The following is a 22,688-nucleotide window of genomic DNA, read 5'->3' on the forward strand; positions in this document are numbered from 1 at the left end:
CACACACACACACACACACACACACATGCACGCACGCACGTACACACACACACACACAAAGATGCACACAATGTGTGTCTTAAAGAAAAATAGCTCAGACGTACAACAGCTACAACTTCTGCATGAACATCAACACGCATGAACACACATGAACACACATGAACTAACATAAACACCTGACCACATTAATACACATGAAGACACATGAACACACACAAATATATGAACACACACAGACACATGAACACACACATTAACACATGAACACACACACAAACACACAAACACACACACACAGACACATGAACACACACACAGACACATGAACACACATACACACAGACACATGAAAACACACACAGACACATGAACACATACACAGACACATGAACACATACACAGACACATGAACACACAAACAGACACATGAACACACACACAGACACATGAACACACACACAGACACATGAACACACAGACACATGAACACACACACAGACACATGAACACACACACAGACACATGAACACACACACACACACAAACACATGAACACACACACAATAATAAGTAGTAATAAGTAGTAATTACACGTATCCTGTCCCAGACAGATGCTGAAAAATTCGTACATGCGTTCTTCACCTCCAGGCTGGATTACTGTAGCTCCCTTTTTTTCCAGCTGTCCCAACAAATCTCTGAGGTCTCTCCAGCCGGTGCAGAACGCTGCTGCTCGTGTTCTAACGGGAACCGAGAAAAGGGACCATGTTTGTGCTGTTTTAGCTTCTCTGCACTGGCTCCCTGTGAAATCCAGGACTGAATTTAAAATCCTCCTCCTTACCTACGAAGCTCTGAACGTCCAGGCTCCGTCCTGTCCGTCGCAGCTCACGGTTCCCTACCCTCTCCCCGTCTGTCTGTCCTGCAGAGGGATCCCTCATCATCCTCTGCCGCTCTTCCTGAGGTGTCTTCCATTTTTTTGCCCCATGTAAGGGGTTCTTTTTGGGGAGTTTTTCCTGCGGTGATGTGAGGGTCTGAGGGCAGAGGGATGTCGTACGTTGTAAAGTCCTCTGAGGCAGACTGTGTTTGTGATCGTGGGCTCTATAAATAAATAAGAAACTGACATGAACACACATGGACACATGAACCTGTCAGCTGTTCAGCTCACCTGGTGGGAAGTAACAGAGTGAACCCCAACAGAAGTGTTTGTCTCATGTTCAGTTTGTCATCAAGATTTCAGACGAAGAAACGCGAAACTTTCTGTCTCAACACATTAATTATAAATATGAATTAATTTATTAATATATTCATGAATATCAACAACGACCTGCAGATCAATTCAGGACGTCATCCTCAGACTGACCGCTTAGGAAACAACATACACACACCATATATATATATATAGTATATATATATATATATACATGGTGTATATGGTGTGTATTTATTTATATTTACTTGGTGTGTTTTTATGTATGTACATAGTGTGTATTTATATATATATGTATATATTTCTGTGTACGTCTGTCTACCACTGTGTATTTGTGTACTGTGTACTTTTATCTACCACTGTGTATTTCTGTGTACTCCTGCATACTTCTGTCTCCTACTGTGTTATTGTGTATTTCTGTGTACTTGTGTGTATTTCTGTGTACCTTTGTCTATTTCTGAGTATACCTGTGTGTAGTCTGCGTACCTGTGTGTATTTGTTTGTACCAGCGTGTACTACAGCGTGTGAGTATCTGTGTGCAGGTGAGGGGACAAAGGGACAGGTGTGGTCTGGAGGAATACTGCAGTTTATTGACATCCTAAACAGAGAAGTCACTGAAATGTCTGACAGCACTCAGTTGCAGGTCAAAGGTCAGATTTTTCAGGTCTGAATCAGCGAAGCTGAAATTCAAAAAGTAATTAAAAAATCATAAAGTTTATAAAGTTCCGAAAATTCATAAAGTTAAAAACATAAATAATGTTTTAAACTTTATTAACATTAAAAACATTGATCAAGTTTTACACAATTGATATTTTTGGGGATTGCCTCTGAAGCGTCGGGAGGTCACGTGACATCATCAACAGCCTGCAGACAACCTTCAGGACGAAGACGCACACGTGGTCTCAGACTGATAAGGACATGAGACAGAAAGACGTGTGTCCTGCTGATGAGGACAGGAGACAGAAAGACGTGTGTCCTGTTGATGAGGACAGAAGACAGAAAGACGTGTGTCCTGTTGATGAGGACAGGAGACAGAAAGACGTGTGTCCTGTCGATGAGGACAAGAGACAGAAAGACGTGTGTCCTGTTGATGAGGACAGGAGACAGAGTGATACTGGCCTTCAGCTCCAGTTTGAAGTCCTGTCAGACTGAGCTCAGATCAGCTGGCGTGTCTCTACCTTAAGTTTAAATCTTTAACGTGTTCTGAAATAATCAAGTCCTGGTATGTCCCCGTCCCCTGGTGTTCAAGGGCCGCTGGGAATCCAGGGACCCTGGGTGTGTTGGCTCTGCAGGAGCCTCTGCAGCTCCTTGAACTGCTCCACGGTCTGGTCCTTCACGTCAGGGTTCGAGATCTGCAGCCGGATGCTGTCGGTGGACCAACTGAGTTCTCCAGAGAACATCTCTGTCAGGATCCGAGCTACCACAGGAACCACCTGAAGACGAGGTGGACATACAACCAGAACTGAGTCAGAACTATTTTTGTCTTAAAGGTGTCTAATACTTTGCTCTTTGTTAGGTTCACAGGAAGTTGTTGGTCATGATAAAAAATTCTCATGTCCACGTTCATGTTAGAACTTCTTTAAATCACCGTGGTCAGATCCAGATCCAGATCCAGGACCTATGAAAGTGTACATGTTGTTTATTTCTAAGGTTTATCAGCTGGACACCAGGTGACATCACACTGTGCCAGGTTCATACTGGACCCTGATTGGCTCCAGGTGTCAACAGGGGTGTACAGACCTGGACCATGATGAGTTTCTTCTCTTTGGGTTTCCTGTCGGGCCAGTCCTCCCCGAAACAGAAGAAGACTTCAAAGGGCGGAGGGTTCTGAGCCTCACCTTTCTGGAAAAGGATGAGACCTGAGGACAAACAGACGGACAGTCTGTCAACACCTGGGACAGGATCAGACCTGTGGACAGACACAGCTAAACAGGATCAGGCCTGTGGACAGAGACATCTGAACAGGATCAGACCTGTGGACAGAGACACCCCCTGTCTCAAAGGGGTTAAAGCGAGATCTTCAGAGAGATTGGTCACCTTGCAGGAAGTCGTTGAGGCTGAACACTCGGATCTTCTTCTCCCGCTCCATGGGGTTAGGCGGACCCTGTTCAGGCATGCCCGGTCCGGACCAGAACACCTTACACTGACAGAGGCGGACGGCGTAGATATCCTGCTCCCAGATCTCCAGTATCAGGCCACGGTCCATCACATCCAGTAGGGCATCCGTGTAGAACCTCTGCTTCTGGTTCTGGATGTCCGACGTCCCCGGGAACCGCACCTGCTGCAAGCTGACGGGTCCGAACAGGTCCACCTGCCCTGGGGTCGGCTCCAGGTGCCCGAAGTACAGCCGGCAACCTTGAGGGTTACTGACTGTCAGTGAGCCCATCGTCCGGCCCCGGTACTGAAATTTCAGGTCCAGATCTGTTACTGCACACAGAGAACAGAGGTTACCATGGCGTCACGCAGAGAACAGGGGTTACCATGGTGTCACACAGAGAACAGGGGTTACATCTATTACTACATTTTCCGTGCTGAACAACCAGAATCTCAGAGGTCAAAGGTCATACTCACGTGGGACGCTGCTCAGCAGGTCGATCTTGCAGGGCTCCTGGTTCTGAGGGTCCCCCATGCTGCTGGGGGCTGAGCCTGGGGGAGCAGAGGCCACCAGGGGGGGCATAGGGTTCAGGTCCTGGAGTCTCACAATCCCACCCTGAGCCTGGAGATCAGAGGCCATGGGGAGTTCAGAGGTCATGGGGAGGTCAGAGGTCATGGGGAGGTCAGAGGTCATGGCTCCATCAGGCAGCAGAGGTACAGGGATCACATGTGGAAGTCCAAATGTCCCGTTGGCGGACAGACCGAAGTGGTTGACCTCTGACTGAGCGGCAAAGGAGCTGAAGGAGGCAGGGTCACTGGTCCTGGGGTCTGATGAGACATGACATCATCACGTTACATCATCACATACCATCAACTTACATCATCACGTGACATCGTCACATGACATCATCACATGACATCGTCAGTGTATCTATTGCAGCATCTCTGATCTGACGAGATCCTGAACTGAACCACTCTAAGATCAGAGGGTGTTCCGGTTCTCTTAGGTCTGCCGCCACAGTCCAAGTCCCGCCCTCCCCACTACAATGTCTCAAGCCACACCCTCTTCACCGTCTGACAAAGACAGTGCCAACCAGTCAGCAGCTACTGATGGCAGGAAGTGACTCCCTAACAGAAGGTGTCATGGAGGGCGGGGCTTGAGATGATGTGTCGTGGAGGGCGGGGCTTTAGTGAGCAGTTGGTGGTAGATTGTGGAGAAGTGGGCGTGAGCTCTCGATCCTGATTGGTGGAGCAGATGTGATGTTTGATGATGTTGAACTATTTGTGGTCACTGTGAGCACACGCTCGTACGAGATAAAGACCGTGTGAGGTCTGTACTACATTTCCCAGAAACCTCTCTGATATAATGTCACCAGAAACAGGATGTGTTTTGTTCCAGTGAAGCGGACAAAAACAGATCAGATTATAATAATCAATATTCTCATAATAATTAATAATCAATCACAGCTAAAACAATACGTTTCTCAGCTGTTGCTTGCCGTTAAATAAACACTAATCAATGTTTCGCTGCCTGTCAGCTCTTTAAGGGTTAACGGGACATTTCCCTCCACAGGCCTCTCAACACTTTGTGAAGTCGCAGCCGTCTGTGCTCGATGATGTCATCTGTGCTCGATGATGTCATCGGTGCTCGATGATGTCATCGGTGCTCAGCAACCTCAAAAATCTTCCCATATCTTCAGCGTTGTTGTCCTGTTTTCATTTATTCATAAATAAATAAATAAATAGATATTTAGGTGTGTATCCTATCAATCAGTCATTATAAAAAATATGTATGTACGTATAGTGTAGTATGTATATACCCCCTCTATAAATAAAGTTTATTATTATTATTATTAGATATTTATATACATTTAGTTGTTATTGTCATTGACACGAAGCGAGGCTAACTTGATGACATGCTAACGCAATAACGTTAGCTAGACTGTGAAGTTTTAGCTCAGGGGCCAAAAACTTGTCATTTCTAAAAATTAGAATTACAGCCGTGAGTCTTCTCTGCTTCCACAATCGCCGCTCAATGCTGGTGTGCAATGCATGATGGGATACATGGGTGTCCATAGTACGCGAGTCCCAAAGTGTCTTCGGTTAAACGGGCGGAGCCAGAACACATCTGGGCTGACTAAAACTATGAAACTCGGCAGTGCTGTGCTGCTTTTTCTCTTCTTACGTATTCAGAGACGTATTTTACCACAGCATTTCGCCGTCACGGTGAGCGCAGAGCGCCGCACTGCTTCCTGCAGAGGAAACAGAGGCTGCGTAATCAGAGATCAAACAGTAAAACTGATCAAATCTAAACAGATTCAGAGTTTCTGTTTCTCTTCTCACGTTTTCAGGTTTCACTGTTAAACGTTAAAAACGAGATCCAGTCAGCCGCTGCCATCTCACTCCACGAGCTCACATTACGTCAGGCGTAGTGCATTCTGGGAGAAGTAGGTTTTCTAAAGTGACTTTCTGCTGCAGAGTCGCAGCAGTTCAGTCGTGGTGGATCATTTCAGTAATGTATGTTTTCCGCTCTCTGACAGACGGTCGATGCTCTGATTCTTTGGTTCCTGAGGAACGCCGTCAAGTTTCCATGGAGACAGCAGTACGGCGAGGACTTACTAATGCTGAGCTCCAGCAGGTTTGGCATCTGAGAAGAGAGCAGATTGTTGTGGTCAGTCACCTGATCGGCTGTGAAGTGAGTTTGTGTTTGTGACACGCGTGTTCCTCACCTCCTCGTCGTCATCCTCAGTGGCGTCTGAAACAGGCAGTTGAAGATAAAAACGGTTAATAAACATGCCAACACAAATCATGACATCACTCCTCTGAAACTTGAGCTTGATTTCTTTAAAAAAAAAAACATGAAGGCGATGAGTGAGGAAAAAGAAATGACCCAAAAATGCGTGGAATCTACAAGAAAATTACCTGAAAATTAGTAAAAAAAAAAAAAAAAAAAAGATTTTATTAAGAATTAATTAAAAACTAAAACAAAAATAAAGTTAAAAAATAACAGAAAATGACCCCGAAAAGTGCTTACAAATTATGATAATTTTGTAACATAATTTAAAATATAATTCATGATATAGTTTTACATCTCAATGGAAACATGCAGACAGCTTGCAGGGGGTCGCGACCTAAAGGCGTCCTCACCTGCGCATCCGCTCTGCTCGTACACCTCGTAGATCTTGTACGGTTGGACCGGCGTCTCTTTGGTGCCATCGTATTTCAGCTGGAACTCTCGGCTTTTGTTCAGCGCGCAGCGCAGGTTCGCCTTCCACTTGGCAGGGTCGGGTTCATCCACGCCTTCCTGATATTTACCGGTTTCCACCGCCCATGCCTGCAAGACACAGACAAGGGTTTACAGCCCACCTAAATACTGCCTGCAAGACACAGAGCAGGGTTTTCAGACACCACAGCAGGACTGGCTCATTAAATTCAGGACTGGCTCATTACAGGGAGGGCTGGAACACTGTGGTCAGGGCTGGCGCATTATAGTCTGGGCTGGCTCACTGCAGTAAGGGCTGGCTCATTATAGTTAGAGCTGGCTCAAGCTTGTCATATGAACCAGCCCCTAGTAAGTCTGATGTAGGTCTTGTCACTGAGTTCCCTCAAAGTCCACAACTCTGCCGCTGAAATCCAGACGTTGGGACTCAGCCAATAACTAAAGTTATGATTATTAGTATAATAACTTCTAGTTTCCGCTCTTTATGCTTAGCTCAACTCAGCTGCTGTAAAGACGAGTTTGTGAGCAGAAGCTGAAGTGGATTTTATGCCCTGTGGCTCTCTGAGAGGAAACAAAAGCAGAAGCAGCGACTAGTAAAAGAGGAAGTGACATCACAAAAGAGGAAGTAACATCAGCAGCACCAAAGTTCATGTTTCAGACTGAAGAAAGTTTCTACTCTGAGGTTGATGTTAACCGAGCTGTTCAGGAGACTCTCCGCACGTCAACTTCATCAAAACTCCAGAAACACACTCAGATTTATATTTTTACAGCAGCTGAACTCTGACAACGTTCACACGCACTAAATGTTCTGTTTCTGTCCCCCATTCAGAAAAAGATAATATTCCTACTGAGCTGTATACACTTCTACTCATCACTACTACACAAATACTCCACCAACACTCCTGTTCACGTCACCTGTGCACGCTCTGATTAACGTGCACGAGCATGTCGAGTATGATGTCAGAATGTGGAAAATAAGAACAGCTGGAAACGCTTTCAGTCAGATTTTAATCCTAGTTTCCTGTCAGTGTTGGACTGTTGGACTCTGTGGACTGTTGGACTCTGTGGACTGTTGGACTCTATGGACTGATGGACTCTATGGGCAGATGGACTCTATGGACTGATGGACTCTATGGACTGATGGACTCTGTGGACTGTTGGACTCTGTGGAATGTTGGACTCTGCGGACTGATGGACTCTATGGGCAGATGGAATCTGTGGACTGTTGGACTCTGTGGACTGTTGGACTCTATGGACTGATGGACTCTATGGGCAGATGGACTCTATGGACTGATGGACTCTATGGACTGATGGACTCTGTGGACTGTTGGACTCTGTGGAATGTTGGACTCTGCGGACTGATGGACTCTATGGTTCTTTCTGCTCCTCAAAAGAAATGAGGGATTTTCTGCAGCATTATCCATAGTTGTCTTGTCATTCTGGTCTCTGGTGGTCTGGAGTGTCTCAGGTGGTCTGAGGGGTCAGCAGGCTGAGCAGAGTACTCCAGGTGTGCCTCTCCTCAGGAACTCGTCCAGCTCCTTCTGCTAGACTCAGGAGTTCTCAGACCAGAGGCGATGTATAATCCCTCCTGGTGTTCTGGGTTGGCCCCGGGTTTACCAGCAGGGCCAGTCTGGAACTCCTCTGATAGGAGGAGCCAGGAGGATCCTGATCAGATGTTGAACCGTCTCAGCCCCCTGCCCCCCAAATGCTGATTTAAATGTGCTCGACAAATAAAGTTCGATTTGAACTCTGATATATATTGAAATTATTTTCAGGTTTATGTGGAAAAATCAGAGATTTTAAATGTTTGCTCAGACTGTCAGATCACACACCACAGGGTTTTTATACATGTATGCAGGGCTACATATATGTATATATACATATATATATATATATACATACATATGTATATATACAACTACGGCAGCCCACCATAGTCTTTGTATTAAAGGGAAACACTGGTGGGGCTGGAGGACGGACGGTCTGTGTACACCGTTGATTGAAAAAACTGTGAAATTCGTACTTTATCTCGGGCGGGTCTTAATTAACCTGGGCAGGCTGCCCAGAATAAAGTATGTATGGGAAACACTGTATGTGTGTGTGTGTGTGTGTGTGTGTGTTGTACCTTAAAGATGGTGTTTTCCTCGTCTGACGTTGGCGTGTGGCGTGTAGCGTGTTTCCAGGGGATCTGGAAGAGTCGGCGGTCTGAGGTGAGCCATTGCAGACCAGGATACCTGCCACTGTTCACCTGAGCCAACAACCAGGGTTTCAGACGGATCCTACGCGGCTGCACGCTCATTCTGGGTACACAGGGAGCAGACGAGGTCAGCCCGCCTGCAAGCCTTAATACAATATAACATAAATCTTAATCTAATATATAATATTATATGAAATATTGAAATAATATGGAATATAAATCATAATAATCTAATATATAATATGATATGAAAATATTAGAATAAAATGGGATATAAAACTTTATACTCTTATGAGTTTTAAGGTGAATTAATGTTTCAGGAAGTCAGCGAGTCGCTGACCGCAGATCAGAACTTTGATTTCAGATTAAATCTGATCACAAACTTTATTCAATCAAAGTGACGTCAGAGATTTGACTGACGTGTGTGTGTGTGTGTGTGTGAGAGAGAGAGATGTTACTGGACACACCTGGTCCGGGTCCTGGTTCCGGTGTCTCTCCGCTCCGTGAGTCGTTAAATCATCGCGTGCTCAGTTTTAATCCTCCGCAGCGCCACAGTGACGTCACAAACAAACAGACAAACAAACAAATCGTCGGACACGAGCCGCGAAAACAAACTGCTGACGCTCCGCGAGACAAACTTAAAACTGAAGACCAGAAACAAAGTGACGACATCACCTCCGACACTTCCTCTCAGACTGTCAAAATAAAACTCTCCCTCTCTCTCTCTCTCACACACACACACACACACACACACTCTCACACAGAAAATGATCAGATGAAAAATATAATCGCATCTACAATTATAAAGTAACTTCATATATTTCAAGTTATGTTTACCTTTCAGATTCTTTGGGTTATTATGGGATGTCCTGATGTTGATTATGAAGGTAATTATGAAATGTCCTGATGTTGATTATGAAGGTTATTATGGGATGTCCTGAGGTTGATTTTTAGGGTAATTATGGGATGTCCTGATGTGCATAAGCAAAGCGCTGTGGCTTAAATGTTTAATGTAAACCTGTGGTCTTGTATTGTGAAGGTGTGTTGAGGTGTTTCCTGTGTGCAGCTGTTTCTACAGTCCGCGTTTTTACAGAAGTAACTCAGGTTTCTCCTTCTCCCGCCCAAAAACAGGCACACAATCACTGATTTACTTTAACCCTTCATTCACTGATTCACTTTAACCCTTCATTCACTGATTCACTTTAACCCTTCATTCACTGATTCACTTTAACCCTTCATTCACTGATTCACTTTAACCCTTCATTCACTCTGATGAACTCAGTTCAAACACTTCAATCACTGAAACTGTATGACGAACGTGATCAATAACTCTGATCAGCGATCAGTCTGTGTCTTAATGATGAGGACAGCTTGTTCTGTCTTCAGTGTCTTTGTGTCTTCATGATGAGGACAGCTTGTTCTGTCTTCAGTGTCTGCTGATTGGTCGGTCGGTCATCACGCAGTGAGCAGACTCCGCCCCCCCGCCTGTCCAACACTCACCTGGACGCTGATGCCAAAATGACCTCTGACCCTCAGGCCTCAGATTTAAACCTCAGCGAGACGTTTACCTGATAAATACACAACAGACACGTTTATTTACAAACACACACAAACACACACATTATTTGACATACACATTCTGACACACACACACACACACACACACACACACACACACACACACACACGATGAACATGTTTGTTTTGTTTACCTGTGAAATAAAGAGATAAACATTCAAACACATAATGAACATGTTTGTTTGTTTGTTTGAGTTGTTTTTGTTTATTGTTTACAACAAGGCTACATCACCGATGATGTCATGGTGTCAGTCTCTCATTACCCAGAGTTCACTCTGTCTCACTTTGTGGAAAAACAACTAAAAGTCAACCAAAGTTAAAAAGGTCAAAGGTGACGCCAAATCCTCTTCCAGCAGCTCGCTGCCGCTCTGCCCAGAGCATCATGGGAAATCTTCTGGCTCCTTTATGGCACGGACACAAAAACATCACGACCAAAGTCCCAAAAATAAATCTTCTCTTAAAAACTGTTGGCCAGACGCCCTGACCCCGCCCATCGGCTGGACCCGACCCGCCCACCTGACACCTGCTGCAGGTGAGGTCAGGTGAGGTCGGGGGTCGGGCTGGAGGACTCAGTCTGTCCAATCAGTCCTCACTCAGTCCCTCAGAGCTCCGTCCCTCCTCGTATTCGTCGTCTCTGTGGATCCTTGTCTGCATCGCAGCTTTTTGCCGTCACCTCTGAATGTTGGTCAACAAAAGATTTAACCTGCGCAACGACAAACACACCCACTTTAGAACACCTGGTGCTATTTGAACAGTGACCTGAGTGTGAACAGTTACCTGGTGGTGTGTGAACAGTTACCTGGTGGTGTGTGAACAGTTACCTAGTGGTGTGTGAACAGTGACATGGTGTTGCGTGAACAGTAACCTGAGTGTGAACAGTTACCTGGTGTCGTGTGAAGGTTGCAGCTATCGGAACAGTCGGGTGAACTCTCTGATGGCCCAGCACACCTGTTTACACTCCTCAGCACTGAAGAGAAGAAGAAACACGTTACATTTACCTTTTTTGTCTTCTCTCGAGTGAGACACTAACTGTGTTTCATCGAATGGCTGAGGAATGGCCCGCCTAACTCTTTCTCTGATTGGCTCACCCTGACCTTTATACCCTAAACCCAACCAATCCAAACATCACAGCCAACAAGTATGAAACAATCAGAGAGGACAGTCAGGTGGGTCATTCCTCTGGTATCCATGGAAACAAGAATTCTCTTCGGGTTTTATCAGGAGAAAGTTTTATTACAAAGCTATCCGTCATTCAGTGTTTAGGTAAACTCAGCTGGTTCAGGTGAACTTATGTGGTTCAGGTAAAACTCAGCTGATTCAGGTGAACTCATGTGGTTCAGGTAAACTCAGCTGATTCAGATGAACTCATGTGGTTCAGTAAACTCAGCTGGTTCAGGTAATCTCAGCTGGTTCAGGTAAACTCAGCTGATTCAGGTGAACTCAGCTGGTTCAGGTAAACTCAGGTGTGGTCGATTTGTCTGAACTTGCTGCGAGGACTCCAGTTTTTCTGCGTTCCACATTTAGACCAACATGTCTCAACAGGAACCTGTCAGACGTCTCAGGCTGCTGATACAACACATCCTACTATTCCAACATGTTGTGAGGGTGTCTTGTGGGTGTGTTGCAGATGTGGGTATTGTTTTTGGAAGTGTCTTGCAGGTGTGCTGCGTGTGTTTGGTGGCGTCTCACCTGGTGACCTGTTTGTGGAAGTCGGTCAGCTGTTTGTGGGTGACGGTCACGGCTCCTCCGGACGTCTCCTTGGGTAAACCTTTCAGAGCGTTCTCTAACCAGCGAACTGGTGAGTTCACCTGGACAGGCAGGCCCTCTGAATACTCACCGGGTCTGTCAAACACCAGCACCTCCCATCCTCGTCGTGGCGGGAGCCTCGCAACAACAACAAACGAAGATAATAAGAAGAGATCACGACACTAGATTTTAGTGATGGGTTGTGAGACAGACCGTGAGTATGCTAGCTCGATGTCCAGTGACGCACCTGTTGCCCCAGTGTGACTCGTTCTGCCTTCTGTTCCTACTTCGGTCGCTGGTTAGAAACCTCTGAAGGTTTACCCAAGAAGACACCGAGGACCGGACCTCACCCACAACAGCGTCCGACGTCCACAAACAGTCACCAGTATCCCACCAACACACCAGCACACCTATAAGACACGTGCCTACATTACCCAAATCCTCATCACCACCCACATGACTCCCTCACAACACTAATAGAGGGAATGTGTTGATCACAGCCTAGACTCTTCACAGGCCTGGGGAGACAGTGTCCTAAATGATGAAAGCAGAAATTGATTTTACCCTGAACCACAATGAGGTTCATCTGAATTCATGAGTTTCACCACATGATCACCTGAATCAGCTGAGTTTACCTGAACCACATAAGTTCAACCTGAACCAGCTGAGTTTTACCTAAACACTAATGACGGATAGTCTTTGTAATAAAACTTTCTCCTGATAAAACCCGAAGAGAATTCTTGTTTCCATGAATACCAGAGAATGACCCACCTGACTGTCCCTCTGATTGTTTCATACTTGTTGGCTGTGATGTTTGGATTGGTTTGTTTAGGGTATAAAGGTCAGGGTGACCAATCAGAGAAAGAGTTAGGCGGGCCATTCCTCAGCCATTCGATGAAACACAGTTACGTGTCTCACTCGAGAGAAGACAAAAAAGGTAAATGTAACGTGTTTCTTCTTCTCTTCAGTGCTGAGGAGTGTAAACAGGTGTGCTGGGCCATCAGAGAGTTCACCCGACTGTTCCGATAGCTGCAACCTTCACACGACACCAGGTAACTGTTCACACTCAGTTACTGTTCACGCAACACCATGTCACTGTTCACACTGTTCACACACCACCAGGTAACTGTTCACACTCAGGTCACTGTTCAAATAGCACCAGGTGTTCTAAAGTGGGTGTGTTTGTCGTTGCGCAGGTTAAATCTTTTGTTGACCAACATTCAGAGGTGACGGCAAAAAGCTGCGATGCAGACAAGGATCCACAGAGACGACGAATACGAGGAGGACGGAGCTCTGAGGACTGAGTGAGGACTGATTGGACAGACTGAGTCCTCCAGCCCGACCCCCGACCTCACCTGACCTCACCTGCAGCAGGTGTCAGGTGGGCGGGTCGGGTCCAGCCGATGGGCGGGGTCAGGGCGTCTGGCCAACAGTTTTTAAGAGAAGATTTATTTTTGGGACTTTGGTCGTGATGTTTTTGTGTCCGTGCCATAAAGGAGCCAGAAGATTTCCCATGATGCTCTGGGCAGAGCGGCAGCGAGCTGCTGGAAGAGGATTTGGCGTCACCTTTGACCTTTTTAACTTTGGTTGACTTTTAGTTGTTTTTCCACAAAGTGAGACAGAGTGAACTCTGGGTAATGAGAGACTGACACCATGACATCATCGGTGATGTAGCCTTGTTGTAAACAATAAACAAAAACAACTCAAACAAACAAACAAACATGTTCATTATGTGTTTGAATGTTTATCTCTTTATTTCACAGGTAAACAAAACAAACATGTTCATCGTGTGTGTGTGTGTGTGTGTGTGTGTGTGTGTGTGTGTGTGTGTGTGTCAGAATGTATGTCAAATAATGTGTGTGTTTGTGTGTGTTTGTAAATAACGTGTCTGTTGTGTATTTATCAGGTAAACGTCTCGCTGAGGTTTAAATCTGAGGCCTGAGGGTCAGAGGTCATTTTGGCATCAGCGTCCAGGTGAGTGTTGGACAGGCGGGGGGCGGAGTCTGCTCACTGCGTGATGACCGACCAATCAGCAGACACTGAAGACAGAACAAGCTGTCCTCATCATGAAGACACAAAGACACTGAAGACAGAACAAGCTGTCCTCATCATTAAGACACAGACTGATCGCTGATCAGAGTTATTGATCACGTTCGTCATACAGTTTCAGTGATTGAAGTGTTTGAACTGAGTTCATCAGAGTGAATGAAGGGTTAAAGTGAATCAGTGAATGAAGGGTTAAAGTGAATCATGAATGAAGGTTAAAGTGAATCAGTGAATGAAGGGTTAAAGTGAATCAGTGAATGAAGGGTTAAAGTAAATCAGTGATTTGTGTGCCTGTTTTTGGGCGGGAGAAGGAGAAACCTGAGTTACTTCTGTAAAAACGCGGACTGTAGAAACAGCTGCACACAGGAAACACCTCAACACACCTTCACAATACAAGACCACAGGTTTACATTAAACATTTAAGCCACAGCGCTTTGCTTATGCACATCAGGACATCCCATAATTACCCTAAAAATCAACCTCAGGACATCCCATAATAACCTTCATAATCAAGTTTGTCTCGCGGAGCGTCAGCAGTTTGTTTTCGCGGCTCGTGTCCGACGATTTGTTTGTTTGTCTGTTTGTTTGTGACGTCACTGTGGCGCTGCGGAGGATTAAAACTGAGCACGCGATGATTTAACGACTCACGGAGCGGAGAGACACCGGAACCAGGACCGGACCAGGTGTGTCCAGTAACATCTCTCTCTCTCACACACACACACACACACACGTCAGTCAAATCTCTGACGTCACTTTGATTGAATAAAGTTTGTGATCAGATTTCTGAAATCAAAGTTCTGATCTGCGGTCAGCGACTCGCTGACTTCCTGAAACATTAATTCACCTTAAAACTCATAAGAGTATAAAGTTTTATATCCCATTTTATTCTAATATTTCATATCATATTATATATTAGATTATTATGATTTATATTCCATATTATTTCAATATTTCATATAATATTATATATTAGATTAAGATTTATGTTATATTGTATTAAGGCTTGCAGGCGGGCTGACCTCGTCTGCTCCCTGTGTACCCAGAATGAGCGTGCAGCCGCGTAGGATCCGTCTGAAACCCTGGTTGTTGGCTCAGGTGAACAGTGGCAGGTATCCTGGTCTGCAATGGCTCACCTCAGACCGCCGACTCTTCCAGATCCCCTGGAAACACGCTACACGCCACACGCCAACGTCAGACGAGGAAAACACCATCTTTAAGGTACAACACACACACACACACACACACACACACATACAGTGTTTCCCATACATACTTTATTCCTGGGCAGCCTGCCCAGGTTAATTAAGACCCGCCCGAGATAAAGTACGAATTTCACAGTTTTTTCCAATCAACGGTGTACACAGACCGTCCGTCCTCCAGCCCCACCAGTGTTTCCCTTTAATACAAAGACTATGGTGGGCTGCCGTAGTTGTATATATACATATGTATGTATATATATATATATATGTATATATACATATATGTAGCCCTGCATACATGTATAAAACCCTGTGGTGTGTGATCTGACAGTCTGAGCAAACATTTAAAATCTCTGATTTTTCCACATAAACCTGAAAATAATTTCAATATATATCAGAGTTCAAATCGAACTTTATTTGTCGAGCACATTTAAATCAGCATTTGGGGGGCAGGGGGCTGAGACGGTTCAACATCTGATCAGGATCCTCCTGGCTCCTCCTATCAGAGGAGTTCCAGACTGGCCCTGCTGGTAAACCCGGGGCCAACCCAGAACACCAGGAGGGATTATACATCGCCTCTGGTCTGAGAACTCCTGAGTCTAGCAGAAGGAGCTGGACGAGTTCCTGAGGAGAGGCACACCTGGAGTACTCTGCTCAGCCTGCTGACCCCTCAGACCACCTGAGACACTCCAGACCACCAGAGACCAGAATGACAAGACAACTATGGATAATGCTGCAGAAAATCCCTCATTTCTTTTTTTGAGGAGCAGAAAGAAACTCAGCAACATCAGCAGGTTTAGATCTGTGACCTTGAAAGAAGCTGACGGACACAGAGTCCATCAGTCCATAGAGTCCATCACTCCATAGAGTCCAACAGTCCATAGATTCCATCAGCCCATAGAGTCCATCTGCCCATAGAGTCCATCAGTCCATAGAGTCCATCAGTCCGCAGAGTCCAACATTCCACAGACTCCAACAGTCCACAGAGTCCATCAGTCCATAGAGTCCATCAGTCCATAGAGTCCAACAGTCCACAGAGTCCAACAGTCCACAGAGTCCAACAGTCCAACACTGACAGGAAACTAGGATTAAAATCTGACTGAAAGCGTTTCCAGCTGTTCTTATTTTCCACATTCTGACATCATACTCGACATGCTCGTGCACGTTAATCAGAGCGTGCACAGGTGACGTGAACAGGAGTGTTGTGGAGTATTTGTGTAGTAGTGTGATGAGTAGAAGTGTATACAGCTCAGTAGGAATATTATCTTTTTCTGAATGGGGGACAGAAACAGAACATTTAGTGCGTGTGAACGTTGTCAGAGTTCAGCTGCTGTAAAAATATAAATCTGAGTGTGTTTCTGGAGTTTTGATGAAGTTGACGTGCGGAGAGTCTCCTGAACAGCTCGGTTAACATCAACCTCAGAGTAGAAACTTTCTTCAGTCTGAAACATGAACTTTGGTGCTGCTGATGTTTTCCTCTCTTTTGTGATGTCACTTCCTCTTTTACTAGTCGCTGCTTCTGCTTTTGTTTCCTCTCAGAGAGCCACAGGGCATAAAATCCACTTCAGCTTCTGCTCACAAACTCGTCTTTACAGCAGCTGAGTTGAGCTAAGCATAAAGAGCGGAAACTAGAAGTTATTATACTAATAATCATAACTTTAGTTATTGGCTGAGTCCCAACGTCTGGATTTCAGCGCCAGAGTTGTGGACTTTGAGGGAACTCAGTGACAAGACCTACATCAGACTTACTAGGGGCTGGTTCATATGACAAGCTTGAGCCAGCTCTAACTATAATGAGCCAGCCCTTACTGCAGTGAGCCAGCCCAGACTATAATGCGCCAGCCCTGACCACAGTGTTCCAGCCCTCCCTGTAATGAGCCAGTCCTGAATTTAATGAGCCAGTCCTGCTGTGGTGTCTGAAAACCCTGCTCTGTGTCTTGCAGGCAGTATTTAGGTGGGCTGTAAACCCTTGTCTGTGTCTTGCAGGCATGGGCGGTGGAAACCGGTAAATATCAGGAAGGCGTGGATGAACCCGACCCCGCCAAGTGGAAGGCGAACCTGCGCTGCGCGCTGAACAAAAGCCGAGAGTTCCAGCTGAAATACGATGGCACCAAAGAGACGCCGGTCCAACCGTACAAGATCTACGAGGTGTACGAGCAGAGCGGATGCGCAGGTGAGGACGCCTTTAGGTCGCGACCCCCTGCAAGCTGTCTGCATGTTTCCATTGAGATGTAAAACTATATCATGAATTATATTTTAAATTATGTTACAAAATTATCATAATTTGTAAGCACTTTTCGGGGTCATTTTCTGTTATTTTTTAACTTTATTTTTGTTTTAGTTTTTAATTAATTCTTAATAAAATCTTTTTTTTTTTTTTTTTTTTTTTACTAATTTTCAGGTAATTTTCTTGTAGATTCCACGCATTTTTGGGTCATTTCTTTTTCCTCACTCATCGCCTTCATGTTTTTTTTTAAAGAAATCAAGCTCAAGTTTCAGAGGAGTGATGTCATGATTTGTGTTGGCATGTTTATTAACCGTTTTTATCTTCAACTGCCTGTTTCAGACGCCACTGAGGATGACGACGAGGAGGTGAGGAACACGCGTGTCACAAACACAAACTCACTTCACAGCCGATCAGGTGACTGACCACAACAATGCTGCTCTTCTCAGATGCCAAACCTGCTGGAGCTCAGCATTAGTAAGTCCTCGCCGTACTGCTGTCTCCATGGAAACTTGACGGCGTTCCTCAGGAACCAAAGAATCAGAGCATCGACCGTTGTCAGAGAGCGGAAAACATACATTACTGAAATGATCCACCACGACTGAACTGCTGCGACTCTGCAGCAGAAAGTCACTTTAGAAAACCTACTTCTCCCAGAATGCACTACGCCTGACGTAATGTGAGCTCGTGGAGTGAGATGGCAGCGGCTGACTGGATCTCGTTTTTAACGTTTAACAGTGAAACCTGAAAACGTGAGAAGAGAAACAGAAACTCTGAATCTGTTTAGATTTGATCAGTTTTACTGTTTGATCTCTGATTACGCAGCCTCTGTTTCCTCTGCAGGAAGCAGTGCGGCGCTCTGCGCTCACCGTGACGGCGAAATGCTGTGGTAAAATACGTCTCTGAATACGTAAAGAGAAAAAGCAGCACAGCACTGCCGAGTTTCATAGTTTTAGTCAGCCCAGATGTGTTCTGGCTCCGCCCGTTTAACCGAAGACACTTTGGGACTCGCGTACTATGGACACCCATGTATCCCATCATGCATTGCACACCAGCATTGAGCGGCGATTGTGGAAGCAAGCAGAGAAACTCACGGCTGTAATTCTAATTTTTAGAAATGACAAGTTTTTGGCCCCTGAGCTAAAACTTCACAGTCTAGCTAACGTTATTGCGTTAGCATGTCATCAAGTTAGCCTCGCTTCGTGTCAATGACAATAACAACTAAATGTATATAAATATCTAATAATAATAATAATAAACTTTTTATAGAGGGGGTATATACATACTACACTATACGTACATACATATTTTTTATAATGACTGATTGATAGGATACACACCTAAATATCTATTTTTTTATTTATTTATGAATAAATGAAAACAGGACAACAACGCTGAAGATATGGGAAGATTTTTGAGGTTGCTGAGCACCGATGACATCATCGAGCACCGATGACATCATCGAGCACAGATGACATCATCGAGCACAGACGGCTGCGACTTCACAAAGTGTTGAGAGGCCTGTGGAGGGAAATGTCCGGTTAACCCTTAAAGAGCTGACAGGCAGCGAAACATTGATTAGTGTTTATTTAACGGCAAGCAACAGCTGAGAAACGTATTGTTTTAGCTGTGATTGATTATTAATTATTATGAGAATATTGATTATTATAATCTGATCTGTTTTTGTCGCTTCACTGGAACAAAACACATCCTGTTTCTGGTGACATTATATCAGAGAGGTTTCTGGGAAATGTAGTACAGACCTCACACGGTCTTTATCTCGTACGAGCGTGTGCTCACAGTGACCACAAATAGTTCAACATCATCAAACATCACATCTGCTCCACCAATCAGGATCGAGAGCTCACGCCCACTTCTCCACAATCTACCACCAACTGCTCACTAAAGCCCCGCCCTCCACGACACATCATCTCAAGCCCCGCCCTCCATGACACCTTCTGTTAGGGAGTCACTTCCTGCCATCAGTAGCTGCTGACTGGTTGGCACTGTCTTTGTCAGACGGTGAAGAGGGTGTGGCTTGAGACATTGTAGTGGGGAGGGCGGGACTTGGACTGTGGCGGCAGACCTAAGAGAACCTGAAACACCCTCTGATCTTAGAGTGGTTCAGTTCAGGATCTCGTCAGATCAGAGATGCTGCAATAGATACACTGACGATGTCATGTGATGATGTCATGTGACGATGTCACGTGATGATGTAAGTTGATGGTATGTGATGATGTAACGTGATGATGTCATGTCTCATCAGACCCCAGGACCAGTGACCCTGCCTCCTTCAGCTCCTTTGCCGCTCAGTCAGAGGTCAACCACTTCGGTCTGTCCGCCAACGGGACATTTGGACTTCCACATGTGATCCCTGTACCTCTGCTGCCTGATGGAGCCATGACCTCTGACCTCCCCATGACCTCTGACCTCCCCATGACCTCTGAACTCCCCATGGCCTCTGATCTCCAGGCTCAGGGTGGGATTGTGAGACTCCAGGACCTGAACCCTATGCCCCCCCTGGTGGCCTCTGCTCCCCCAGGCTCAGCCCCCAGCAGCATGGGGGACCCTCAGAACCAGGAGCCCTGCAAGATCGACCTGCTGAGCAGCGTTCCACGTGAGTATGACCTTTGACCTCTGAGATTCTGGTTGTTCAGCACGGAAAATGTAGTAATAGATGTAACCCCTGTTCTCTGTGTGACACCATGGTAACCCCTGTTCTCTGCGTGACGCCATGGTAACCTCTGTTCTCTGTGTGCAGTAACAGATCTGGACCTGAAATTTCAGTACCGGGGCCGGACGATGGGCTCACTGACAGTCAGTAACCCTCAAGGTTGCCGGCTGTACTTCGGGCACCTGGAGCCGACCCCAGGGCAGGTGGACCTGTTCGGACCCGTCAGCTTGCAGCAGGTGCGGTTCCCGGGGACGTCGGACATCCAGAACCAGAAGCAGAGGTTCTACACGGATGCCCTACTGGATGTGATGGACCGTGGCCTGATACTGGAGATCTGGGAGCAGGATATCTACGCCGTCCGCCTCTGTCAGTGTAAGGTGTTCTGGTCCGGACCGGGCATGCCTGAACAGGGTCCGCCTAACCCCATGGAGCGGGAGAAGAAGATCCGAGTGTGTTCAGCCTCAACGACTTCCTGCAAGGTGACCAATCTCTCTGAAGATCTCGCTTTAACCCCTTTGAGACAGGGGTGTCTCTGTCCACAGGTCTGATCCTGTTCAGATGTCTCTGTCCACAGGCCTGATCCTGTTTAGCTGTGTCTGTCCACAGGTCTGATCCTGTCCCAGGTGTTGACAGACTGTCCGTCTGTTTGTCCTCAGGTCTCATCCTTTTCCAGAAAGGTGAGGCTCAGAACCCTCCGCCCTTTGAAGTCTTCTTCTGTTTCGGGGAGGACTGGCCCGACAGGAAACCCAAAGAGAAGAAACTCATCATGGTCCAGGTCTGTACACCCCTGTTGACACCTGGAGCCAATCAGGGTCCAGTATGAACCTGGCACAGTGTGATGTCACCTGGTGTCCAGCTGATAAACCTTAGAAATAAACAACATGTACACTTTCATAGGTCCTGGATCTGGATCTGGATCTGACCACGGTGATTTAAAGAAGTTCTAACATGAACGTGGACATGAGAATTTTTTATCATGACCAACAACTTCCTGTGAACCTAACAAAGAGCAAAGTATTAACACCTTTAAGACAAAAATAGTTCTGACTCAGTTCTGGTTGTATGTCCACCTCGTCTTCAGGTGGTTCCTGTGGTAGCTCGGATCCTGACAGAGATGTTCTCTGGAGAACTCAGTTGGTCCACCGACAGCATCCGGCGGCTGCAGATCTCGAACCCTGACGTGAAGGACCAGACCGTGGAGCAGTTCAAGGAGCTGCAGAGGCTCCTGCAGAGCCAACACACCCAGGGTCCCTGGATTCCCAGCGGCCCTTGAACACCAGGGGACGGGGACATACCAGGACTTGATTATTTCAGAACACGTTAAAGATTTAAACTTAAGGTAGAGACACGCCAGCTGATCTGAGCTCAGTCTGACAGGACTTCAAACTGGAGCTGAAGGCCAGTATCACTCTGTCTCCTGTCCTCATCAACAGGACACACGTCTTTCTGTCTCCTGTCCTCATCGACAGACACACGTCTTTCTGTCTCCTGTCCTCATCAACAGGACACACGTCTTTCTGTCTCATGTCCTTATCAGTCTGAGACCACGGTGTGTCTTCGTCCTGAAGGTTGTCTGCAGGCTGTTGATGTCACGTGACCTCCCGACGCTTCAGAGGCAATCCCCAAAAATATCAATTGTGTAAAACTTGATCAGTGTTTTTAATGTTAATAAAGTTTAAAACATTATTTATGTTTTTAACTTTATGAATTTTCGGAACTTTATAAACTTTATGATTTTTTAATTACTTTTTGAATTTCAGCTTCGCTGATTCAGACCTGAAAAATCTGACCTTTGACCTGCAACTGAGTGCTGTCAGACATTTCAGTGACTTCTCTGTTTAGGATGTCAATAAACTGCAGTATTCCTCCAGACCACACCTGTCCCTTTGTCCCCTCACCTGCACACAGATACTCACACGCTGTAGTACACGCTGGTACAAACAAATACACACAGGTACGCAGACTACACACAGGTATACTCAGAAATAGACAAAGGTACACAGAAATACACACAAGTACACAGAAATACACAGTAACACAGTAGGAGACAGAAGTATGCAGGAGTACACAGAAATACACAGTGGTAGATAAAAGTACACAGTACACAAATACACAGTGGTAGACAGACGTACACAGAAATATATACATATATATATAAATACACACTATGTACATACATAAAAACACACCAAGTAAATATAAATAAATACACACCATATATATATATATATATATATATATATATATATATATATATATATGGTGTGTGTATGTTGTTTCCTAAGCGGTCAGTCTGAGGATGACGTCCTGAATTGATCTGCAGGTCGTTGTTGATATTCATGAATATATTAATAAATTAATTCATATTTATAATTAATGTGTTGAGACAGAAAGTTTCGCGTTTCTTCGTCTGAAATCTTGATGACAAACTGAACATGAGACAAACACTTCTGTTGGGGTTCACTCTGTTACTTCCCACCAGGTGAGCTGAACAGCTGACAGGTTC

At 45.5% G+C, this 22,688-nt stretch overlaps 2 protein-coding genes and 1 long non-coding RNA gene across 5 annotated transcripts; 1 reads left to right on the forward strand and 2 right to left on the reverse strand.

Moving 5' to 3' along the window:
- Positions 1-1,772: 1,772 nt before the first annotated feature.
- LOC121961362 (interferon regulatory factor 5-like) lies at positions 1,773-9,376 on the reverse strand. Of its 3 annotated transcripts, none has more exons than XM_042511317.1 (9): positions 9,183-9,376; positions 8,644-8,818; positions 6,446-6,632; positions 6,028-6,053; positions 5,918-5,945; positions 3,776-4,126; positions 3,242-3,631; positions 2,945-3,063; positions 1,773-2,637 (listed from the first exon to the last, which is right to left on the reverse strand). In XM_042511317.1, the coding sequence occupies exons 2-9, from the start codon at positions 8,815-8,817 to the stop codon at positions 2,449-2,451; spliced, it is 1,464 nt and encodes a 487-aa protein (XP_042367251.1). In that variant the 5' UTR covers position 8,818; positions 9,183-9,376; the 3' UTR covers positions 1,773-2,448. The 3 variants fall into 3 exon arrangements, with proteins under 3 accessions (XP_042367251.1, XP_042367252.1, XP_042367253.1); XM_042511318.1 differs by having other exon boundaries at positions 8,644-8,860; XM_042511319.1 differs by having other exon boundaries at positions 2,531-2,637; positions 2,945-3,113.
- A 1,098-nt stretch (positions 9,377-10,474) lies between these two features.
- LOC121961701 lies at positions 10,475-12,081 on the reverse strand. Its single transcript, XR_006107076.1, has 3 exons — positions 11,983-12,081; positions 11,177-11,260; positions 10,475-10,996 (listed from the first exon to the last, which is right to left on the reverse strand). It is a non-coding gene; the product is annotated as an uncharacterized LOC121961701 (long non-coding RNA).
- Positions 12,082-15,090: 3,009 nt separating this feature from the next.
- Positions 15,091-21,738, forward strand: LOC121961700 (interferon regulatory factor 5-like). Its single transcript, XM_042511764.1, is given in 9 exon segments — positions 15,091-15,303; positions 17,271-17,457; positions 17,851-17,876; positions 17,958-17,985; positions 19,775-20,125; positions 20,270-20,631; positions 20,634-20,661; positions 20,839-20,957; positions 21,264-21,738. Coding segments are annotated over 9 exon segments (1,467 nt in total). The 5' UTR covers positions 15,091-15,129; the 3' UTR covers positions 21,456-21,738.
- Positions 21,739-22,688: the final 950 nt, after the last annotated feature.

This window comes from Plectropomus leopardus, chromosome 22 (assembly GCF_008729295.1).
Source record: "Plectropomus leopardus isolate mb chromosome 22, YSFRI_Pleo_2.0, whole genome shotgun sequence".
Lineage (NCBI taxonomy): Eukaryota > Metazoa > Chordata > Actinopteri > Perciformes > Serranidae > Plectropomus > Plectropomus leopardus.